Source organism: Bombus huntii, chromosome 1 (assembly GCF_024542735.1).
Source record: "Bombus huntii isolate Logan2020A chromosome 1, iyBomHunt1.1, whole genome shotgun sequence".
In the NCBI taxonomy this organism is placed as follows: domain Eukaryota; kingdom Metazoa; phylum Arthropoda; class Insecta; order Hymenoptera; family Apidae; genus Bombus; species Bombus huntii.
Window position 1 is genome coordinate 41,596 of NC_066238.1, and position 25,334 is coordinate 66,929.

General features: G+C 33.5%; 1 protein-coding gene and 1 long non-coding RNA gene across 4 annotated transcripts; one reads left to right on the plus strand and one right to left on the minus strand.

Moving 5' to 3' along the window:
• The first annotated feature begins 1,511 nt into the window (after positions 1–1,511).
• LOC126870628 (phospholipase B1, membrane-associated-like) lies at positions 1,512–18,613 on the plus strand. 2 transcript variants are annotated; one of them, XM_050628537.1, is made up of 10 exons: positions 1,512–1,824; positions 1,923–2,063; positions 4,184–4,513; positions 8,419–8,528; positions 9,694–9,898; positions 10,620–10,796; positions 11,259–11,418; positions 14,224–14,383; positions 15,624–15,775; positions 15,845–16,048. In XM_050628537.1, the coding sequence occupies exons 3-10, from the start codon at positions 4,412–4,414 to the stop codon at positions 15,853–15,855; spliced, it is 1,077 nt and encodes a 358-aa protein (XP_050484494.1). In that variant the 5' UTR covers positions 1,512–1,824; positions 1,923–2,063; positions 4,184–4,411; the 3' UTR covers positions 15,856–16,048. The 2 variants fall into 2 exon arrangements, with proteins under 2 accessions (XP_050484494.1, XP_050484482.1); XM_050628525.1 differs by lacking the exon at positions 15,845–16,048 and adding an exon at positions 17,789–18,613 and having other exon boundaries at positions 1,615–1,824.
• Positions 18,468–25,073, minus strand: LOC126870638 (uncharacterized). Of its 2 annotated transcripts, none has more exons than XR_007691382.1 (2): positions 20,725–25,073; positions 18,468–19,669 (listed from the first exon to the last, which is right to left on the minus strand). It is a non-coding gene; the product is annotated as an uncharacterized LOC126870638 (long non-coding RNA). The 2 variants fall into 2 exon arrangements; XR_007691383.1 differs by having other exon boundaries at positions 18,468–19,681.
• Between the last annotated feature and the right edge of the window lie 261 nt (positions 25,074–25,334).

Below are 25,334 nucleotides of genomic sequence, written 5' to 3' on the forward strand. Positions count from 1 at the left end.
TTTTGTAAATTAATAGTTTAAGTGTTATAAACTAATAGCGCAAATGTTACAAACTGGTAATATAATTCATAAAAATTCATTTCTCTTGATCTTCACGGTACCGTAGTTGAAACGGAAATGAGCTCGCGCGCGTGTCATGTGTTCCGTATATATGTCGGGTTATAATTGGAATTTTGGGCGCGTAACAACTCTTCACGTGAATTAGCCATTGTTTCACAAAGCCGAGATTATATTTACACGCATATACAAGACTATCAGAAAGCTTAACAAAGTTAAGTTAGTGAATAATAAATTGTACGAATAATAAGTTTAATGAACACTATTAACAATGTTTTTGGGTTCAAACGAATCCACGGTCAACGAGATAACTCTTTACTAAGCGTAAACTAATCTTAGACACAAAACACGATTGTTGAAAATGCTCGATGTGTCACTCTCCAAGGCAATCGCACGAATGTCAGCCTCGTGGAGATTTTGCTCGCTGTACGATTGCATTTGTTTTCTATACCCATCTGGAAGCATCGAGAAGGTTCCAAACGCCGTTGCTAGGCAGTTTCTGCCTGGAGTTTGATTATTAATACAATGTATGTCCCATTGTATCGGCACCTCCGAGGCAACATCACACGTGGCTAGGCCCGCTCCTGAAGCCGCATGCCGCCACAACCAAATTGCTCGGAAAACCCATACAACCACTCCAGACCTCCGTTAGGCAAAACGTCCATCCCGTGACCGTGGCTACTTTCGGCGACCAATTGTCACCTCGAACCCAATCTCGCTATCACAAATCTCGAACAATTACAGCTATGATAAAATCTAGGCTAGAGTACTAGAGGATATTCCCAAAATTTCCAAGGAAAGGTTTCGGCTTTCCTTTCATCTCCGACATACATTTGTTGGTATACACTTAGCGAGCTGCCGACGGTCGATCAAACAGAAAAGGTTTGCTGATACCATAAGAAGTGGTTTTTAAAAGTTATAAATTAATGTCTCAAATGTTTTAAAGTAATGGTTCAAAAGTTATAAATTAATGGTGAATTGTTACAAATTATTACTTTAAATGTTGAAAATTAATAGTTTAAATGTTACAAATTAATAGTAAATTGCTACAAATTAATAGTTTAAATGTTGTAAATTTATAGTGTAAATGTTGTAAATTAACAGTTTAAATATTGTAAATGGTTAGTTTAAATGTAAATTAATGGCTCAAATATTACAAATTAGAAGTTTAAATGTTGAGAATTAATAGTTTAAATGTTGTAAATTAATAATTTAAATGTTATAAATGAATGGTTTAAATGTTATAAATTAATAGTTTAAAAGTTATAAATTGATAGTTTAAAAAGTTATAAATTAATAGTAAATTGATACGCAATGGTGACACGAATCGGGAGAATACGTACGTCAAAAACGGGTATGCATTTTTGCCCGTCAAATTGATACGCGTTGTCGATACGATACGAGGATACGCGATAAATGGTTACATAGCTCTCGTACTCACGTACGATTACTACCGCGTAAGAATACAAAAGAACGCAGGTGTTTCGCTTAGTTGAAAAGTAGAGGGGTTACCGACAACGGATATACGTAGTACATATGTACGTTTCTTCCATTGACTTCGTTCATGTCGTATACGATCTCTTGCTTGTAGTGGAAATAACGAAGATTATTTTTTCCCTCTATATTTTTGTGATATTTTCTTTGCAGTTTTTTAATGCAGGCAACATTATAGTTCGTATAAAGAAAATTAAAAACAGTGAGAAAGTGCGCGATTAAAATTTAGTGAAGAAGAAGTGAAAATGATCAATCATTGCGTTAAAGTCGATGGTATTATATATTATTATTATTATTATTATTATTATTATTATTATTGTAGTATAGTATAGTATAGTATTATAATTAAAAGAACATGGATGTGAAAACAGTGTAAAGAAGCTTAAGGAATCACGAATGAATTTCTCTTGAAAGCTCGGGTGTAAATTAAAATGAAGCATCGCCGGGCCTAGTTTTGGTTGAAACGAGTGCAAGATATTGATACACGGAGAAGTTACATTTTTCATTGATGTGTAAGTCACCGTTTGTAGAATTTATGTACGCTAATTTAGGTGCGGATGTGGAATGTTTTCTTATCCTTTAAACGAGATTTGCACGGTTTGTCCTATTTTAACTTTTCCTATAAAGTAATGTATATACTAAAAATAACATTTATCGACAGTAATGGCTTTACAATCTTAAATTTAGTACATACATAAATTCTTTTCTCATAATAATTCAACAAATGATACGAAATTGTTTTATAAAAACGATATTTATCTTTAAATTCATATCTCTTACAAGTAAATCTTACTTCCGGCTTTAAAGTATTATTGCTTACGTTGTATATACATATTAGTTTTTTCTTTAAATGAAAAACATGATCTTTTATACACATATTATGAATATCATACATATACGTACGTACGTATGTATGTATATAATTGAATCGAATAAATCTGAAATTGAGAATTTCTATTGTTAAGAAGTAACGTGTATGCAAAAACTAAAAGAAAACTAAAAAGGAAACATATTAAACATAGAAAATATTAAAGTATATCTTATAAACTGCATTAGATAATATGCTAATGCATTATGAAACAATTATGATAAGCAAGAAAATTGGAATTTACCATGGACCTACACAAATGTATCGTTTTTGTCATTTCCTTTTTAAATATGAACTTTGTAGTTTCTCCATGTAAATACCTTTTTAATCTTTCATTAGGACAGAGCATAATGTTTTATGAAATTAATAATCAGGAACTCAGAATCTAGTAATCGTTTAATTATTCTGTCTCGAATGTCTACTAATGTCGTGTTTGAGTGTGCATTCATCAAAATATTACAAATATTAATGCCCATTTTAGACACTATTTATAACTATTGTACACTTTTTTCACAATAACATCACTGTGCAACAATATTACTTTAAGAATATGTGATAAATCATGGACATATCGAATTTTTATATCATATTCGTCCCGTTCATTTATGCGAAAAAACATTTCGAGCAATTATTGCTGATACAACGGTACAAGGTGACAGAATAAAGATTTGTAACTTTTAGATTAGATAGCACTCACCGAATGATGCCAAAAGATTCTAACAAAGATGGATGGAAAAAGTTAATATTTCCAAACATATAAACAATTTTTTCCTTCGGTTAAGGCGACTGGTTGTATCGCTTCGTGACATATCGTGCCATATGGAAACAACGGATTATCTTATCCATTCTTGTTAAAAAATTATCCGACAAAATTCCAGAGAGATCAGGTTGTCGAAAGAATTTTCGACTGAATTTATAATTTGATACAGTAATTTGAAAAAGTACTTGACTTTAAGCTTGTACAAGTGGTAGCAGTTTAAGAAAGCATTTATAGTTAGTTTACTATAGCAGCTACTTCAGTATTTGATATAGAAATTAATAGTTTTTCACCAAATTACCAATAAGGTTTTAGTAACTAAGTATACTTTAAGATGCGACAGCGAATGTGTAAAATGACCAAGTTCTATATATTCATCCATAAAAACAAAACACTTCGTACTCGTACGGTATCGTAAAGCATGTTAAATGTTGGCAAAAAACGTCGTCTTTTATAATTCTCGTTATATCTTTATATACGTTATGTAATATCGTTTGAATGTTTGCTGTTCTATTCCATTATTCGAGGGTCAGCGCGATTCATAGAATTTCACGATTGTTCGTTTAGGAATAGTTCAGGAATAATAGAAAGTTTTACGCGTCACGCATGCCAAACTGTTATTAGCTCCGTTTAATCAACTCGCAAATTCGATTAATAAACAATTTATAGGATACGAAATTTTCTGTAGATTGTTTGTTATTTGCAAAGTTTAACAAAAGAAAAGTTAACAAGCATGAAAGGTTTGCATAATTTGATTAATTTTCAGTTTGATAGTTTAAGTACTTTGATCTTAGTTTGACTCTTGCACGATAATTTATTAACTAATAATGTTAGTGAATCGATAAACTACAAATTATAGATTATAAGTATCAATTTTATTTTACTTTGCTTTTTTTTGTCCAGAAGGATAATCAGATGGCTTGTAACTTGTAAAATTTCATTTCGTTGAAATACTTTCCCTCGTCTGTTGTATATAAAATTCCAGCATATAATAATGCAATTTGCAGTTTTCTTCGAAGATCGTATGTCACGTGAAATAACCAGGACATGCTTGAAGGAAGCTCGAGTTCAAGGTTTCGGCAACGGTAACGACATCGATACAAAGAAAGAAGAGAAAGTTTCATTCGTTGAAATAAATCTCTCGAGCTACTATAAACCTTGAAACCTCAAAAGGAAAGCATTGAAAAAATAGCACGAAATTTTTAGCAAATCCTTTGATTCTCGTGCGCTGCATCATGAGAATCGAAACCAAGTATCCGCCGTTGATCTTAATACTATTGCCAGCAGTCGCGGGTTCTTTCGTGGACCTGTTGCGAAACATGCTTCAATCAGGAAGGGTAAGTCCTTTCGCTAAGGCCCACTAAAACACTTGAATAATCCTCCTCCTACAAAATTAATTTTTTAAATTAATTTTAATTACAAAATTGTAGAAATATCGTGCCTTTACGAGGTTCTTTTTGTAATTAATAAACATCAATTACGCTCTCACTTTATAAATAATGGGATATCCCGGTCCTCTTGCGCTTTATCAGCTGTTCATGATAATGGTATATTAATAACGAATGACAAGTTATAGGTTATAAATTTTAATTGCTCAATTTTTGGACTTGATATCGAATAGAACAATCAGCTGGTAATTTATAAAATTGACTCGTACAACTTGTTTATTTCATTATCAAATTTGTTACTGTGTTATGTAAAAGAATTAATTGGCACTGGGAACTGACTGAAAGGCGTCGATCGAATAATATTTAGATAGCAATATGCAATGATTGGACTTCGAATGCCTAATGCCATAGATGGTGGTCATATTTCCGATAAGAACATATTTTTGGATATTACATGCATTCGGTACATTTATACGCTTCTAAATAGCCTCCAAATTTCCAATAAATGCATAAAAGTGCAGAAATTTACAGACTGCACATAATTTTAAAAAATATACACATGCATTTTTTCTTTTTTCTTTCTTTCTTTTTTTTTTTTTTTTTGTTTATTCAAATATTGTAGATTGTAGATACTTGGAAAGTTGAAATAGATTTCGAATTGTAGCAGTATAATGAAATAAATATAGATGATAATTAGATTGAACCAATACAATCTTTTGTGCAATACAATATTTACTTTCACAAACCAAAATTACAATTAATTACAATTATTTACTTCCGCAAACTATTTTTCTCCTCGCAACCACGTTCAGCAGCTACTATACTAACAATAAGTCCACTCGCTCCATAGATTCGTGTCACGTTCATTCGTCTAATCCATTGATCGATCAATGTTCGGTTAATACAAAAAGTATTATTTATTCTACAATATATCGGTTGATTCAACTGAATGATATCAACTTGACTATCAACCATGTTACTGCTGAATTTTGATCGGTTTCATTGTTTCCGCGCCAGAATGTTGCATGTTAACGCGACAGTGCAACCTATGTACATGTTACGTTAAACCGGAAGAACGACTAGACAACCAAAGAAACGAAAGAGTGCTTTGCATGCCGAGTAATTTAGTGAAAGGCCAGTACTTTTCTTTGAAAGAACAAACTAGACCGGATTCCCCGTGTTTGTTCGGTCTCATGTTCAGTCAGTCCATTTTCATGCACGGGCACGGGCGTCCGTAAATTATTTGCGACCTGTATTTAAGCCACGATGCGATAGAATGCAAATGAAGGAAAGCAACCGCCGCGACGTGCATTGTATTTTATATGTGCTAAACTCGTTGCCACTAAAATGACGGTTGGTATAGGATGAAATTCTATCGAAACTGATGGTGCCATGTTTACATCGAACATGATACCGCAAATGCTCGCAAAATGGTACGCATCGGAACTTTTATGCCTCGTTGAAGAACTCGAGCTAGAATAAGAACGAGAATATAATAAAAAATTCGCTAATCGTAAGTAGTAGTGTGACAAACGCGCGCACGTAAATTTCTTCTTTGCTATTAACTGCAAATTTTCTATCTTCTATATGATGCTCGTTGGAAGTAAATTTATCGGTATACGTATACGGTAGAGTCATTCGAGAAGTTGTTAATTTAAATCAGAAACATTTAGGTAATTACATATTTGAAATGATATGGAATGAAAATCACACGAAGGAAACGTGATAAGTACAGATTTCTTTTATTTTTGCATTTTAAAATGTGTCTTTAAAATTAAACGGGAGTATTTGAATACGACGTAGGTGGAAACGAAAACAAACTTGTCAGGTCCAAGGATGTAAGTTTTCTAACAATAACTATGATGACTTGACCAAGTTTTATGAACGTTCAAGATATAATTATTAAAACAAGCAATATTTTAAAGAGGATGAAACTGCCAAACCAAGTACATATCGAATATATCGAACCCTTGAGAACAGTTGTTTCTCCTGTCAAAAAATAAGAAATATGATTTATTATGTTTCTCGTTTGTAATCTCCAAATAGTCACTTTTATCACTAGCAACAAAGTCATTATCTTTCCTTGGTTGTTCATTATTTTCTATTCGTTTTCTATTCATTCTATAGAATCTATCTGTTATATTCTCGGTCGGTTTTCAATTCGTTTTATAGATTATAAAGGGTAAAGTAATTCGAGGAGGTTTTCGCTTTTATTCTTTAAAAATAAAATAAGATGCATGTTATTTTCCGTTATACTGCTATACGTATCTCTCGCGTTATCGTTATAGGGAAACCTAATATGTAACATAATATGTATACGTAATATATAACGAGTAACTAACTCTAACTTTATTTAATTAATTATAATTTAATTCACAACTACTACTAGACACAAGCAAATTCACATGTTGAATCGATCATTAAACCATATGAATTTCTGGCTGTGCCCAGGTCTAATAATGAATTGTAATTAATTGCGATTAATTATATAAAATTTTATAGCGAAAGAAAACTTATAAATTTAATAGAGAAAAATGTTATATATATGTCGGAGATGAAAGAACACCGGAGCCTTCCCCGGGAACTTCGGGAAAATCCGTAAAATCGTAATTAAAGTTTACAGTTGTAATTAAACAATTTGCCGTCATTCTGCCTAATTGTACTTGTTTGCGATTTGTGATAATAAACTTGGGCTCAAGGCGACCATCAGTCGCCGAACGTAGCCGCGGTCAACGGGACGGGCGCTCCGTCTAACAAAGGTGCGGAGTGGTGTTATGACCCTCATTAAAGGAAATACCCATAGAGGTACCTGACAGTAAAACATGCCAACGGTTCCTTCGGATAATGAATACCTGATGTTGAGGCACGTACACAGCATAGGTCCAGTTAGCCCGAGGACCCGCTATAAAACCTGGGTTTTTTCGGCAATTAAGATTTTTGCAAACGGACAGGCAGGCTTTGTCCCAAATTGACCAATCGACAGCGACGTCAATCCGAGGATCTCGTGTACTTAGACACCCCACCATAGTTTGCCTCGGTGGCGTCGTTGGGACGAAGATTCATTCTTTCTTGAGATCTCATCGGCGAAGGGAGTAGCGCCTTACGATGAGTGAGTAGTACACGTTTGAGTCAGAGCAAGTATATCTTTCATCCCGTTGACCGTGGATTTGTCATCGAACCTAAGACCAACGTCACTAACATCGCAAGTGCCCAACCACCGCTGTTGATTGTCGAATCGGTAGGGTTCACACTCGTAGTATCAGACCGTATCTTCGTTATAACACAACGATGGCCAACTCCAAAGGAGGTCTATCAAACGCCCACAACCCTGTTCCTGACTCTTCTCCGACATATATTTATATGTATAAATAGGTGTTCGGTGACAGGTGTCAGGGAATATAGCCAAAAAGAAACAGGCCAAAATACCCCTGCACGCGAGCAGACCTTCTATCCGACGAACGAAAGTAAGACAGCTTAAGCAACAGGGTGCATAGGGATTGTCAAATCGAACGATACAATATGGGCAGTTCGTGTAAGGAGGTTTGCTCGCACGCTCAAGATATTTCGGCTAATGTTTAATTATTAATACCTACAAAGACAAAGCCGAGAATGTAATTTTTTTTTATTCTTGACATTCGTCTTATTTCGACTGCAAGAATCACTCCTTAAATTTCCTGACACCTGTTACCGAATATGCTGTGTAACGAATGTATATTATACATACGTGTATGTGTAATGCATAAGTATAGACGCATTTTATTAAAAGTAATTACATTCAAATAATAAAGAAAAGTGCAGATAGATGTTCTGGACATAGAATAAATAATTAAATATAAAAAAGATTATCTTCTTAGGATGATGTCGACAAAAATGGAATTGTGTATCCTGTGATATATGGTGGCATAAGAAGTCAACCTCGTGTTCCTGATCATGTGCCATTTCCGTGTAATGTACAATTTGGGAGGTATGTTCGATCAACACCTTTTTAATTAAGATCACGTACAGCATAACGCACTATATACTATAATATAATATAATGTTAATGTAGCATCTTATCGCATCAGTGCTATTACAATTATTATGGATCGCTTATTTATATGTATGTATAATGTATAACCACGTACATATGTATGTGTAATATACTTCATTAATTGAAACGAAAGAAGAGATAGAAAGAAGAGAAACAGAAAATATTAAAAGCAAAAGTCTATAAAAGCAATTAAAGTTTACTAGTATATTTCTTCAGTTTCGTTACTTACTATCGTATCAAGTATTGTAATAGTAAGTAATTTCAAGAATTAATTAATCAATGGAAATCAATGATATACGAGTTTGTATTTTATTTAAATTACAACAATCTTTAAATATAGTTCCTATTTTGAAATATTTAGATTTTTACCTTCATTTATTTACTTATTTATTTAACAATCTACTTACCTCCTATAATTTTCAAAACAAAAGGCCGAAACTTTGAAAAATTTACTACGAAAATTTGTTTGGTTAGTAAAAAATAATTTTTAGTAGATAAATTTCGATAAATCTTTAGTAAAATACATCAAATAATATTGCGATAAATGAACTCTAATGAGTTAGTAATACAGAAATATTTTCTTAATCCTCAACAGCTTAGGTATCAGTCTGGTTTATCATTATTTAAATAATATCGGTACATAGTTTTTGCCCCGAAGTAAACAACTAGTTCCTGACTCGAAATAAGCAACTATCTGTTTCCTCTTCTTTATTTAAAGTCGCCGAGAGAAAGTGAGATATCCGAGAACGAGTAAGAGGTCCGTAAAAGCGAGGGACCACAAATTTTTACGATCGAGTAAACAGAAACGTCGTTTAAAATAGAAGACTGCCCGGCCGATCACTTTATGATTTGCCGCTATCTCGACACTCTGGAGACTTCGTTTTTCTTTCTCTCTTGCCTGCCTGACTCGTAATAAACAGTTGGTCAATGACGAGCGTGTTACTTATTTCGAGACAAGACTATAATATTTAAGTATACAAGATATTTTGTTGCGACTTACAAATGCACATAGTACATAGTATGTATAGTAATCGTTATGCGTAACAATGGTAGCAATAATTTTCAATTATCCTTCTTATTCCCTATTCTTTTACCTTAGATCATTATCACCCCCTGACAGTGTGCATCGTTTACGACCTGGTGATATAGATGTAGTCGGTGGACTGGGCGATTCGTTGGTCGCAGGAAGCGGAGCTCTAGAAGAGTTTGCAGTAGGAACATTTATAGAAGCACGTGGAGTTAGCTGGTGTGTGGGTGGTCAAGGTGATTGGAGACGATTCTTAACCGTTCCTAATTTGCTAAAGGTATTAAACGCATTAAATTTACGTTCTCCTTGAATCCAATTTAGCAAATTGAAGGGAAACGCAATGTACGCATGTTTTTCACGATGCATGCTCACGCATTGTTATTATTGTACAGTAAACATTTATTCTGATTTAAAGATAATGAAACTCTGATATAATTATTGGTATAGATATTGTTTCGAATACTTTAGGAATATATTTATGTTTCGATCTTTGGCTGCTTTTATAAACTCACTTTTCAAGAAAAATTTTCTTTTTAGTGCGTATGAATTTAATAAAAATATCTACGATTCTCTGTATCCTTACTACACTGTAGTTTTATCGTAATTTCAATGAATAGTATGGTAGCATTAATAAATATCATTAACACATGGTTAGAATTTATATTAGAAATTAAATATCTAACGTATGTACCGATCGTCGGCACATTGCGGTGCATGGCGTTGCCCGACGGTTGATCGCGCCCTATTTATACGTGAACGATTTACGAATCTTCGGGAATTTTCTGGATTCTGGATTATTCCAAAGTATTCCAAATACTAATAATTCCAGGCTCTGGCGCAACACCGCACCCTTTGCGCCGCGACCCTCTTCTCATTGTCGATATCGTGGCGGGTCGACTAATGTGTCGAGAAACTGCTATTTGCAAAAATTCCTTACAAAATCGACAATTACTATGTACTGTATCATTGCATATAATTGTTCTGTATTATTGTATTAGGTGTTCAATCCCAATTTAATAGGATATTCAACGGGCACAGGTGAATTTATCTCAACGAAGGCGAAACTAAATGTAGCCTTTCCTGTCGCTGCTACGGAAGATGCGCTACAACAAGCTCGGATTCTTGTTCAGAGGATCAAAAGGGATCGAAGAATAAACATAAAGAAGCAATGGAAGGTATGTGAAATATTACATAATATTCACGTGACAGGCAGTAATAAAAGAACCTAACCCAAAGCTTTACCTCTTAATAATTTAATGAAACATGACGAAAAATTCCAAATGAACGATTTAAAAATTAATTATTTTTGCGTTTCTGGTGTCAACTAAAAAAGAAAAAAAAAAGAAAAAAGACATACGTACATACTTTCAACATTTTATAGAAAATAAATATTAATCAATTGGGTGAGCTATTACTACATTTAAGATGCGAAATTTATAGTGCTATACTTGACAACTTGCATGAATCAATCGCATTCTTAAAAGGTTAACACATAACCTTGAATAGACGAAGTATATCAGATATTTTGCGGTGTTTACTACAGTGATAAGTAGGAAATATATGTATGCAGAACGAAATAAACTTTACTTGATACGTTTGCTTTTAAAATAACAAGTTTGAATATTTCTGTGTTATAGCTGATTACAATCTTCTTCGGCGCAAACGATATTTGCTCCGCGGAATGTTTCAATCGTGTACAATTTTCGCCTCTTCGCTACGCTCTTCATCTGCGAAGGACGTTGGACTTCTTGAAAATTGTTCTACCTCGTACATTAGTCAATCTTGTGCCAGTCATAGGTAATGTTTACGATAATTCTGAAAAAGAATGGTTTGAACGTTTCAAATGGAATCCTCGTCTAATATTGCAACCTAAAACAGGTGCAACTTAAAATTTAAAAAATTAAAGAAAAAAACTCGGCTAATTTATTGCAAGGATCAGGATACAACACAACTATAAAAATGGTGAATATATAAATAGGGAATGTCATAAAATCACATTAATTTAATTCAAAATTATAATTTGAAATAAATATTCCATAGTTCTAGTTCTACGTTTATAATAATAGTCTAAAGTATAAGGAAATTTTTAAATCCTATATTATAAAAAAAAAATGATAGAAATAGAGCTTTTATAATACGTACAATTGCTTGAACTTATGAGCGCCTTCGTCATGAAATAGCAGCGTTTTAGGGTGACCTTGTGAAGAGAAGTCCCTCTCGATGCAACGATCTCTACAACAACCTCTAATAAATTACTGTACAATCTTTTTTAAACGATTTATAGCACTTTAAACGAAAAGTGTGCCGCTAACATTAGAACATCCCAGGGTATACCACGAAGAAGTTGCACGTTGCACGGTCGATCTTGTGTCTCGTGTGTCCTTAAAACGAATTGCTAAAAAAGAATTGTTCAAACCACGTAGAGTCGCTTGAATTCGTAAAATTTGGAAAGGGAAAAAGCGACTTGAATTTCCCATGCTGTTTTGCAACAATCTTCAAAAAAGTGAAGTTCAAGAATGTGAGAGTGCAGACTTCACCATTTAGCCTTGAAAATGAAATAAACTGTACGATCTCTTTGTTTTCATAAAGTTACATCAGTTCAAATACACATCGACAATTTTTTTGATCAAAATTCAGTGATTCTTTAATTTTATGACTTAGTGCATAATAGAACGTGTGAAGTGAATCGGATAATATTTGTACAAGTGAAACATTAATGAAGGAAAGATGAGTTTCATCGAAACGTTTATACACGGTTGAAGGTGGATTTATGTATATGTATATTATTTGTTCCGATACGAGACACAACACGGTACGATTACAGCAAGGAATAAGCAATAAGACACAGCAAGAGGCGACACTCCAAGCGATACCTTTGATGCTACTCGACGATACCTTGTCCCTTTATTAAATTGGTTGTGGCTATACGTTCAGCTAAGCGGGATTTTGTTGCAAGTTACCGATCATTATCGAAGTTTGCCGTATGGACATTTAAATTATATGTCTATCTAGAAGTGGTTTCGTTATCAAGATGTCACCTCTTGCTGTTCCCTACTTCTTGCTTTCATAGCTTGTACATATGTAAATATGTGCTGTACAATCTTCACACAGCAGGTATGTAACCAACGTCAGCAGATACATCTTTATCAACTTTTGCGGATGATATTGCTATAAATAGCTAAAAATGAAAACGAAAGAATATTTTACAATAAACATTACGCATACTTCAAATTTCGTTTAAGAAGTGTAATATTAAAATCAAAGAAAACAAATAAATCCAAACACATCACATTTGCATTGAAGAAACAATCAACTCCTGCTATATTGCTAAACGATAAAATTATATCACAAGCGAACATGGTAAAATACTTGGATATGTATTCAGGTAGACGACTAACTTGTCGAAAATTCTCGAAAATCGAAATCATTTCAATCTTGCATTGCCACATGCTCCGCCGAGAAATAAAAACAGCGAGTAAAAGAAAGCCACCCATGCAATCTAGCAGTTGGATTATGCAATACATCTATTTTAAGAAGACTGCACACAAAGAACCTGAACCATCTAAATATGCACTGGTAATCGTTAATCAGACATGTGTATACTATCAACAGCTACTTGCTCGTAAACTGAACGGACCACTAGGAAAATAGCTATATACTATTATTTCCAACACGATAAATCAAATCACCGGACGTTTTCTTTTTTTTTTTTTTTTTTGCGAGAAAATTGTAAACTGTAACTAAGAGAATAAGCAAAATTGGAAAGGTATGCCTAACAGGGCCATAAAAATACTCGAACGCTTAAAGATCGAGCGGGCAAACGGTAAGTTTTTGTACAGGGACTGTAAACATTGATAGTCATCGGTCAATAAGCAATAATCAGCGCGCTTATTTGTTCTTTGTGGATTCATGATTACATTTTACCTTACCCTTATTCTAAAGTGGACTATAAACAGTCAGCGTATGACTTGCGTAGACAAATCTCAAATGGTCACTTAACGTTAGCTTAACGTAGCACAACATAGCTTGGCTTGGTGTATATTGAAGATGGCTGTTCATATTGTATACTAATTATTTATCAAGTACATACATACATATAACAAATATCTCGTAACTTCTCGTATTTCATCACGGTATCATTAAAATTTTAATATGTTTTATATAACACACATGATGTACGTATAAAGATTTCTGCAGTAAATATTCAAATACTTCCGTAAGCCACCAGGTATATATATGTTAGATCTTTTTATACTGGATAAATGTCATGCGGACAAAATCTCCTCTAGACAAAATCTCTATTCTTTGGCAATGCGACGTCGGATCGCTTGCCATCCGCAAACTCACCACATGCATCCTCTAAATAGTCATATTCATATCGACACTTGATTGCTCGGCGACATCGAGCAGCCAGTTATCCACTTTCTGAACATTCACTCAAGATTCATTCTGCCAAGATCCTTACTCAGGCCCAGTCATAAATAGCGGCGGGTTACCTGCCGTAATATCATTAAGAAAATGCGATGTCGCTAACATGTATGTACATATCTCGTATAGATGTCGTTTTAAATATTTCACTAATTAAAATACTTTAACTTATAGATGTTACAGTTTCTATTAGGTTACCACAAAGTACCATGTGCCATATATTACATCCACTTTACTGTGCTTGCATGCACAGAGGTAATCGACCGGACATTGCGACTTCGAAAATGTCGCATCTTTATCAGCAAGCCGTCGAAGCTTTAATATATTCAGGAAGGTACGCTTGTAATTGAGCAATCAGTAAATATTTCTTATAACTGCTTATAATTATAGAATTAATAGAAAACTTGCGTTAGCATATGAAACTTTGTTTAAGAATATTTGAAATATTATTCATTTACCTTATCATGAAAGATGGTTCGAAGATGGTATCCCACTGGGGGTAGCCATCCACATGCTATATTGCTATATCACTAAGCTATAATATTTTACCAAATGTCCTACTGGACAAATTGTAAAATGTAAATAAATAAATAATAATAAAAAAAAGAAAAATGCAAGATGGATTGGTCCGGGAGGAGAGATTGTTTGGCCCGCGAGTTCGCTAGATCTTAAATCACTGTTAGACTTTTAGATCTGTGAGGAACAGTGAAAGCGATTGTGCATCGTACGAGAGTCAATTTGCGGCAAGAACTAGTAGAAAGTATTAACGATACATTCATTGAATTAAAGCAAGATAAACATAAAATCCGGAAAGTGATAAACTCAATCTCCCTACGAGATATCAAGCTTGCATTCGAAAATGAGAACAGTATCTTGAAATGAAAACACAAATTAACATTTTTCCAATATAATAAACCGCGGTAGTAAGGCGTTTACGTTTAATAAAACAGAAACAACTTGGCGCTGTGCTGCCCACGTGGATTTATCATTAAGCACAAAGCCCATTTCAAGCCCATTTCAAATCTAGCAAACTTCGCAAAGAAATAGTAGCTACCGACATTGTCCACCTAATGGTGGCCAATGGCAATTTTATTCAGATTACAGCGGGCCATGTTCGCTATTCAACTATTTCATCGGATTTTGCTGGACAGCGCAACGGCAATGTAGAGGTAATACAGCGACAGCGTAGCAATGTGGCGTAAAATGCTGACATTGCCCGGGCAAAATCGACTTTGTTTGTATACACGTACTTTACGAACTTTATCCGTAATACGCATAATCGAATGTATTTGTATAAAGACTCCAGTATAAAATTTAGCGAAGACAATTATTTGTAATATTATTCAAATAATTTTAGAATTAATGTTTGAATAAAGTATTCGAATGAACATATATAGTAAACAAATGATAATGAATTACTCGAATAAATAAAAAGAATAATTTTCATCGAATAACGAATAATTAAATTATACGACTGATAGAATATTCGAGTTTACGAATTTATTCGGATAATTATCTCAGATAAATATTTATTGGAAACAATTCGAATAATGCCCAACTTTTTTTTATTTTAGATACGACACGTCTCCGAATTTTACGGTGGTATTGCAACCGTTCATTAAATTATTTAATGCTCCGAACGCAAACCCAAAGGGAGCACCACCGATTGACCCTAGTCTGGTGACGTACGATTGCTTTCACTTCAGTCAAAAGGGACATGCATTAGGTAGGAACATAAATAACAAATAATACAACTACGAACATTTATAATGAAATAAAATTTCTATTTTAATAGACTCACGGTAAGTTGTTCAAAGTTTCCGGCCATAATCTAGTTTTGTAATATAGTGTCAGATAACGAGATTTCCAAAGTAATGTCCTACTTCGTAAATACGTTACAATATCGCTCAAAAGTTTCTGATTGTTGTTTATTTCATAAGAAAGGGAAACTTGGACCTAAGGATTATTCATCAAAAATATATATCATAATAATCATTGATTCACAATTATTTGAAACTTTTTTTATGATTTCATTCTTATTACAATCTATTAAAATCGGACAATCAACAAAATATACTTATTATGTCTCTCTTCTATATCTATAATAAATTCTATAAATATTTAATTCTATTCTATCATAAAATCTAGTATATATGCTAAGTGAATAAACGCCTCTTGGTATAGGTTTTGTATTGTTTATAACTGGAATTTATTTTCATTTACAAATGTTTGATTAAAGATTTGCAAAAATTCAATATCATAAATGAATTTAATTATGGTTTATGTATGGTAGTGGCAATAAACGCTCGTACATTGTAACCATTAAACGTTCAGCTATCTGTATCTCAATTTTATGCCGAAAAAGTAATTGAATAAATTACATCTTGGAAGCCTACACGGCGATTGTGTTTTCTCTGCACTCTACGTCATTCATCCTAAACGAAAGTACAAATCGGTTAACAACGACCATACCAAAGTCAAGTACTAGTTAGTCTTTTTATAAGATAAGTTAATCAGAAGTCATGGATGGTCTGACAACGAGGCAGCGCATCTGGTGTCTGTTTCTCGCTTGCTGTACATGTATACGTAACATGAAGTTGGTCATGATTTTGCAACAATCTCATCCACGCAATTAATTGTAAATCGGATAATGTACATAAAAAGATTGTTAATTTAAACGCAATAAATGATATAAAGTAAATGGTTGTAGGGGGGGGAATGCTCCGATACAACTTTCTTTGTATAACTATTAGTAATATGTAAACAATTATTAAAAGTTTACGTAATAAACGTAAAAAAATTAATTTACGAAAAATTCGATATCTCTAATATAAAGTAGAAATGTTTGGCAAGAAATATTCCTTTTATTCTATATATAGCATCAATCTTTTTATATATATGTATATATGGCAGCGATAGAGACTTATCGTTAACATAAATTTTTTAAGCTTATATAGCAAGCTTTCCTTTGCATTTTTTACGTTTAAATGTTTTACACGGGTTTAAAAACAATTATGAAATCGGAATCGGTCTTGGTTCATGAAACAGTCATGAGAACCGAAAGAATATTATAATTGTTGTGGATATAACAACGGTTGTAATAACTGTTATTTTTCTTATATCTATAATACATATTATATTCTTGTATCAGTTTAGTTTAGGTTCTTATTGGTAGTGCTCTTATCGATTTTGGGAAAATATTTCCGTGCAGATGCGCTTCCATCCAAAGCATCCGTGGAATATCCTGTTTAGTTAGTCTGCTTACATAGATTTCGAGTTAGAGTTAAGTCATCGTATTCGGCCACACCACAATTCTAGATTCACTGTAGCGGTAATGACAGTTGTTTGTATGTAAATGCCTCTGGGAAACCAGAGCCGAACGGCGTTCCCATCAGTTACATGTACCATATAGCAAAAGATTGTTCAGAATCATGCTCCGACTGATTAAATCGACACTTGAATATCTTCTTTTAACATTATCAAGGTATTCGATAGCATTTTTTCATTTTTGCATGATATTATGTTGTATTATATTACATTATTTGTAAACTATACAAAAATATACAATGATACATTTGAATCGTCATAAACATTTTAATAAAAATCAATCGAGGACTTGACAGAAATTTAATTCAATAACAGCTTCATTTCATAACGCGTGCAATTGTTCTACGATTACGTATATTCCAGTGTTTTAATAACGCGCAGCAAGTGACATTTGTTCGCCGTTTGGTTTTAGGGGCGAATTTACTGTGGAACAATATGCTGGAACCAGTCGGGAATAAAACCGAGCATGGGCTGCCAGAAATATTTGAAAGGCTTTTGTGTCCGAACGAGAGAGCGCCGTACATTTTCACGAATGTAAATTCGAGATATTTTCGAATGACAGGACGCCAGGATGAGACCATACCCAGATAACAAACGGAGTAACACTGACAGCGACGTTTTCTCTTGTGATAATTACTGATACGTATCTCAATGAAAAATCCACCGTGTCAATTTTCACGTTTACATGCACGCAGATATTCGTAAATAGACGTGCAAAGTGAAAAAGATGAAGAGCATGATACCTTAGCACCCTGATTATTACCTAAACTAATTAACTATAATACAAACGGATAATCCATTTGGACAGCTAAAGAGTGAAATTATGAGATAATTTATATTTATACAAGTTATATTTTTTACCTTCATTTACAATGACAGATAAAGGAAAGTTTAAGAAATAGACGGAACGAAAAATCACTGTAATTTTACAAAATGGAACGATGTTGAATCACAACAATGAATAATGTAATTAACCGTACTGAAAATAAATTTTAAATGTTATGGTTATGACAAAAACGTTAACTTGAACAATATTCTTTGATATCGAATTACTGTAACATATAAAAAACATGGAACAAAATTACACCAAATTTACAAAATCTTCTAGTTTATTTATAATGCCAGAAAAGGATTGTAGATCTACGAGATCTGATACACAAAAGTTTTCTATATGTTACTACATAGTAGAGTACATATAACTACATAGTAACTATATAGTATGTTATTAGTGTATGTGCGCGATATGCGTTAATTACTTAAAATTAAAATATTTTTGTGCGCCATACACGATAATAATCGTATACGCACTAGTACGAAGTTGACATCTCCGTTAAGCTGCGTCCTCATTGCGTCGGCATTTGCCAGGCGGCAATGCCACCTTGGTTGCCATTCTTGGTTGGCGGTGCCAAACAAATGTGGCAGTGTGACGAATGCGATGTGTGTCGATTTTGGCCAGGATGGCCTCAAAAGCCGACCAGCATGCCAATACATAATTTGCTGCAACTTTTTGGAACAAATCTCTACCGAGCCAGAGACAGTGTACAATCTCGCTTTGATAATCGTCACATTTATTTTTCATACATCCTGGACATTGATATTGATTGATACATCTAACGAAATCTGAGAGGAAGTAGATTTTCTACAACTTCACCTTCTCTTCCCGTACAACAGTATTTTAAAGGCACAACATTCCTTTGATACAACATGATATTTTCAACTAAATTTTCGTGTTATAAAAGGGTTATCTGTGAACATATTGAAGAGAGAGAGAGAGAGAGAGAGAGAGAGAGAATCGTACAGATAACTGAAACAGATTGCTATTTTTTGTGCAATTATTCAATTTTTAGCTACGTTTGTAAAGTAGTTCCAGATAAAAGATACTTTCCCATGCGAAAATAATAATTCATCAATTTCAAATCAAAATTCGATCATCCTATAATACTTATAATAGGATATAATATGTAAACTTAGAGCTACATATGAGTAAAAGTAATTTTCTGAAATATTGTTGAACAGTATGGGAAAAGAATCATCAATCTTGTTTTTACAATTATTACCTGTTATTCCCCTTAAGGCAAAGTCCATGAAATTAAAAAATCACTAACCTTCGATTGAACGTACCTCCTTTCACTAAATACGTGGTAAGTTTATTCGTCAATTATTCGGAATCAGCTGCACCTCACCGATTTTGATGATCTTGAAATATATTGTGAAGGTCATCATTCTGGACAACTTTTCCCTATGCATGTTATCGTCGTTCAATCCGTCTTGGTTTCCGAGATATCTGCAAAAACTTAAACAAGACCTATTTATACATGTAGAAGAAGAATTAATATTACAGCAGTATTAAAGTATGATATAGCGACAGATGTATCAAAGTCTAGTATGAGATGATCCATGGTCATTTTTAAACGATAAGCGATTTAGTTTTATTTTCTTGAAATTACGTTGCGCTCCCATTTTACAATACACGGATATTTATACAAGTCCCAAACGAAATCGCTACATTTTAAATAGCGTTATTTAACATGAGATAATTATACAGCCTATGATACTATTTTCTTAAAGTCGACCGTTCCGTACTCGAGCATTCTTGTAATCTAAATATCTCGAAATTTCTATATTTCGATAATTATAATTTTATACATTTTTGCGTAATTGGAATTTCCCAGAAATGTTTCCAATAGACACTCGCAATCTAAATATCTTGTACAAAAGTATTTCTTTCTCTTCCTTTTTCTTCTAGTGGAAATTGCGATATGTATTTAAACTTAATAAGTCGTGATTATAATGTCCGATTAAAAGATATCCAGAACGTTCTCGTAGCAAGATTGATCGAACTGCCTTCGTACACGCTATAATGTGCCGGGAAAGTGAACCTTTACACACGTGTGTTGGATCAATACCATGTTTTATCAAAAAATCTCCTTCGTACGTACCATGAAATTTTGTTCTTCAATATTTCGTAACACATTCTTAGGTAGGACCGATACAATTTTTCTAATATTTAAGCAGAATTTTCTGTTCATATAAAAATGATTTCTATCTCTATGTCCAACGGTAGGTGGTATAATATATGGAGACTGCTACGTATGAATATGTATTATGCATGCATAAATGTAATAAGAATTTTAGATTACATATTTCGCTGTATTTTCTGCCAATGTACCATGAATTTATTCCGAATCAAAATTTAATACAACGAAATTAAAATTTTTAATTTAATAGCTACCTTATAGTTAGATTGGAAATGTTTATGTATTTGTAGAAAATTCAAAGTTACCAAAATGTACATAATGTGCAAAAATATGTGTATAAATGAATTTACTGTTATACTGTAATACTTACGATTAGTAGTGAATTTCTGTTTAAAATTCATTTCTCTAATTAAGCCTATAAAAACGTGTAATTGCATAAATTCTTCCTTTCTCATTATCTTGTATTATCTTCATTGACAAAATGATTAACGATAGGGAAGGAGGTCTGTTTGGAGGTCTGGAGGACAAATGTTTATTAAGATTTATTAAAAGATGTATTGGTGATTAGGTATAGGTGACCACAGAAATAATTGCAACCTGTATACCATAACAGAATCGCTATTTTCAACATTATATTATCAAATCCCATTCACATATCACATTTAAATTAAAGAGAAACACAGTGATATTTATTCTACCATACACGCATATTTACAAACTCGAGAAAGATAATATTTTACTTCGAAATAATATTTTATGTAGCAAGACTGATGTAAGCAACTGTAATCCATGATAATCCATGATAAAAACAACAAAAGAATTTACAACACTGCAGTTGACAATTATCTAATTATCATTTGAATAAAAATTGCTTGCTGTTGCAAAAGCACACTTGTAGGTAACTATTGACAATAAATCTTATTGACCTCACTAACGTCTCTCAATCGTCTGCAACGGTTTGAATTCCAATTAAGCCAATAACGTAATATGTAAATATTTCAGCATTGAATTATTATTATTACTATTATTGCGTACGTTTCCAGAGCACTAACTTATAACTATAGCTGTTTAATTGACTCAACGTATACGCCTCTTCACATAAAATCATTTAATCGAGCATATTTGTTACATTCAACTAAATTTTCCTTGGAAATTTACAATCAACGGTGTAATTCAATATGATCGAAAGATGTATCTGACCATAAGATTTTTATTAATAATAAGTGACTTCAGTTTTGACTATTACATTTAAGCAATTTATATGTACATATACAATATAACGTAGACGCACGCGCGCGCGTACATACCAAGTATCTCACCTGATATTGAGATATCGGTTTACGTTACTATTATTACCCGCAGCGAAAAATGTTTCAGATAGAAGTTGAATGAATTGATGGCAGGCATATTGTGATGTTAGTTATTCTGTATGTGGGCGTGAATTATGTGAGGATAAACTTTGCTCTTTTAAAAGGAATCATGTATCTTTTAATACATTAATCGATACAGCGCGAGATTTTTTTTATAGAAAAGAAACTATTAGTTTAGTAGTGGCTATTTCAACTTTTATTGTGTAAAATTTATCGTATGAAAGACAGGGAAAAGGAATATATACCAAATTGTTGCCTTACGTCTTTCCACTCATAACAGTGAAAACAGAAGTATAGGGGGCCCTTTTAATCTGTCTTCCGTGTCGAAAATTAAAGGATTTCAAAATAAAGAGTTTGTTAAGTAACAGAGTGTAGATCTATGCTATAAAGTTTGATGACTACAAAATACATAGATACATACATACCAATTTTATTATTGGATATTACCTTATAAAAGTTAATTTATCCATAATTTTCTATATAAATACCTATATAATAATAGTAATATATAATATATATATTGATATATTGATATATTTTTTAATATATAATTCAGTATTAAAGTTCCTGGTAATTTCATAAAAAGATAGTATAACTCTTTGTTATTAATTCCTCTTTGATTTGCATACTTACCGAATTTGGTAAAATTTACTTACTGCTATTGCAAGTCAATCAAAACGTTCAGATACATGGATACAGTGTATATGGGGATAGAGGAGGAGATGGGGATACATAGTTACATTTTCCATCTTTTCTATGTTATAGGGTAGCAGTTTTGAAATTTCAATACGTTGTCAAGTAATTTTGTTACCAGAATACGAAAAAGAAGATATTAAAATGTCGTTTATTTAAAAAATTTCTATTTAAAAATTCTTTCGATTGGACTTAAAAGATTCTTCCTATTTTTATCTATTCTATATTGAGATATATTTCAATATTTCTTTGTATAGATACAAAGTGACATTACAATCAAGAAATTAACAAATATGTATGTAGTTATCATGATTTTTCCTATGGTCTTCATACGTTTCGAATAGTATGTAATTTGCGAAAGTATGAAGAAAAGAAAATGCTTTCTTAAATAGTTTAACTTGTAATATAGTAATGGGTAAAATATTAAATTTATAGATGGAAAATATTTCTTCAACGGCTTAACATACAATTATTGACTATAATGTGAGTACATATATCGTGTGAAAAATTTTATATTAAAATGTAGAAGAATGAGAGGGATGTTATCTAATGCAAAAGAATGAGAAAAGAGTTGAGGAAGGACGAAACAACTAATTTTTCAATAAATATCTTTTATTTGGTTCGAATATCATGCGAAGCAAATAAATTAGAAGTAACATACTATCGTCGATTTACAGATTCATGTAACATGTACATATTTTTCATGTACAGATTCAGCGACTAATACTGACTTTTGACTAGTAACATAAAACTAAGAGCCAACTGAAAAGCGTTTGCAAATTATAACGATTATGGCACATGGTGGTCTTAACAATGCTATAGACGTGTATATGTATAATTAAATTTCGTCTACAAAATAAATAATGTGATATGCAATAAATATGGCGCTTGTATGCGTGCGTAATATGTATATCCAAGCTGAATTTACAGTTCGATATATGGTTGTTATATGTATTTCGATACGATATTCGGTAACATTTGAATGGATTTGACAATATTCAGTGATCAACTCCATATATTTTGATCGCAGTGAATATCATTTAGATTTCTTCTAAACAAAAATGACGTTTATATCGCAGTTGTGATATTTACCGTACATTCGAGTAGCCGTGACTCGTACGATATCCTTTGATCATCGATCCGAGCAAATAGCCACGATCGATCTTGACGACGCGACGGCGCGGCTAGGCGCGGCGCGGCGCGACGCGGTGTAATAACACCTGGTCTCGCTGGTGGATATATGGCTTCGTATTTTCACCAAGTCGCGTCGCAACTTCCCGCGTTGGTTCAAAACGCGTCACCTCCGCGGCGATGGGGTCGTAGCAAGTCGGCCTTTTATGCCGTGCAATGGTATTTTTCACGGCATACTTTGCTGATACTGCTAGCAAACTCGATCGAAATCTCTTGCACTGTTAATGACTTCTCTTATCGGCTTGCTTTCCCGCGAGGACACGCAAAGAGGATGAAACAAAAAAGCAAAAACGGAGAGAAAGAAGAGAATCACAGCATTTCACTGGTTATCTTCCTCGGTGGTTCACTTCCTGCCCCAGTGTAAAACCCCCCTGTGGTTGTGCGTGCATCTGGTCAGGGAACTATTGCTACCCTTGGAACTGCCACTGTCGGAACTCGACACACTTTCCGATCTTCTGATGGATCTTTTCGTCGGATCGAGTAACTTGTCCAACATCTGTCGTATAGTACTGTGTTTGCGGTTAAACGGGTTGGTGTACATGTTTGATTTCTCTTTGGGCTTACTTTCAAACTCGAAACGAATCTCTTCCGATACGCGTTCCTCTTCAATCGGTTTTATCAAGAGAAAACGTTTTCTCGGTCGCGTGATTGACGCGCTGCGTATCACTTTTTATAATTCGAATGTACGTTTCACAGTGAAAACTAGCTGAACGGCTGCACTGGACTGAAATTACTTTAACCTCGGTCGCTCTTCGAATGGTCGCTAACCGTCACTCGCTGTATTTATGTAGCCACGACGCTCGGTAACCTTCGACCGAGCTCGGATGAGATCGGCTTGCCGCACCGTTTCACAATTATCTTTCGTTACGAGCAAACGACTAAAATAATGAAACGACAAACGGCCGATCTACAGGTGCATCAGATTCAGGAGATATGTACACACATGCTACGACAAGTGGCGAGTGCAGTCGCCTCTGATTCCGCCAGAGAAGATACACTGGTGAAAGTCAAGGGTAATAGGTATTTGTCCACGTGCCGCAACATGCATATTCAATGCTTACTGTTTATGAGTGTCGCGCCGTTCACGTTTGACGCACACGCACCGGTAGAAAGGGGAAAAAGGAAGGCAAGAAATACATTGTGTTGCTTTGTGATTAGACATCTGAGTGGTTTTATGTTGACTCTCGCACGAAGAGCCAACGGATCTTGTAAAGACAGGAAAAAGGATGAAAAAGGAAAAAAGATGAAAAAGGAAAAAGAATTTTGCTTCGAAAAGATGACCTATAGATGCAATGTAGATATTCCGGACTGAAATCTGATAAAGATTCTTAGAATTAGCGAATTTAGTATCCAATAAAGATTTTTAGTTTTGGCCTATCTATTTATGAATAGTTATTTATAGGGAAGGTTATGCATATATTCTGCTGGTTAAAGTGAAGAACCTTATATATAATAGTCAGGAGTGATAAAAGAAGTGATTTTAATTCTGCTGCTCCCTTTTGGTCATTTCCAATCCAATAGTACTTTTCTGACGCTAAAGATATTTGGAGTTTGAACGTAATGTTATTATAAAAAGAATCCTTGCGCGTTTCTCGTTTCAATTTTACATTTGCTAAAATTTTCTTTTTTTTTTTTATTTATTTACCTTTTTACAATTTGTCCAGTAGGACATTTGGTAAAATATTATAGCTTAGTGATATAGTATTATAACATGTGGATGGCTACC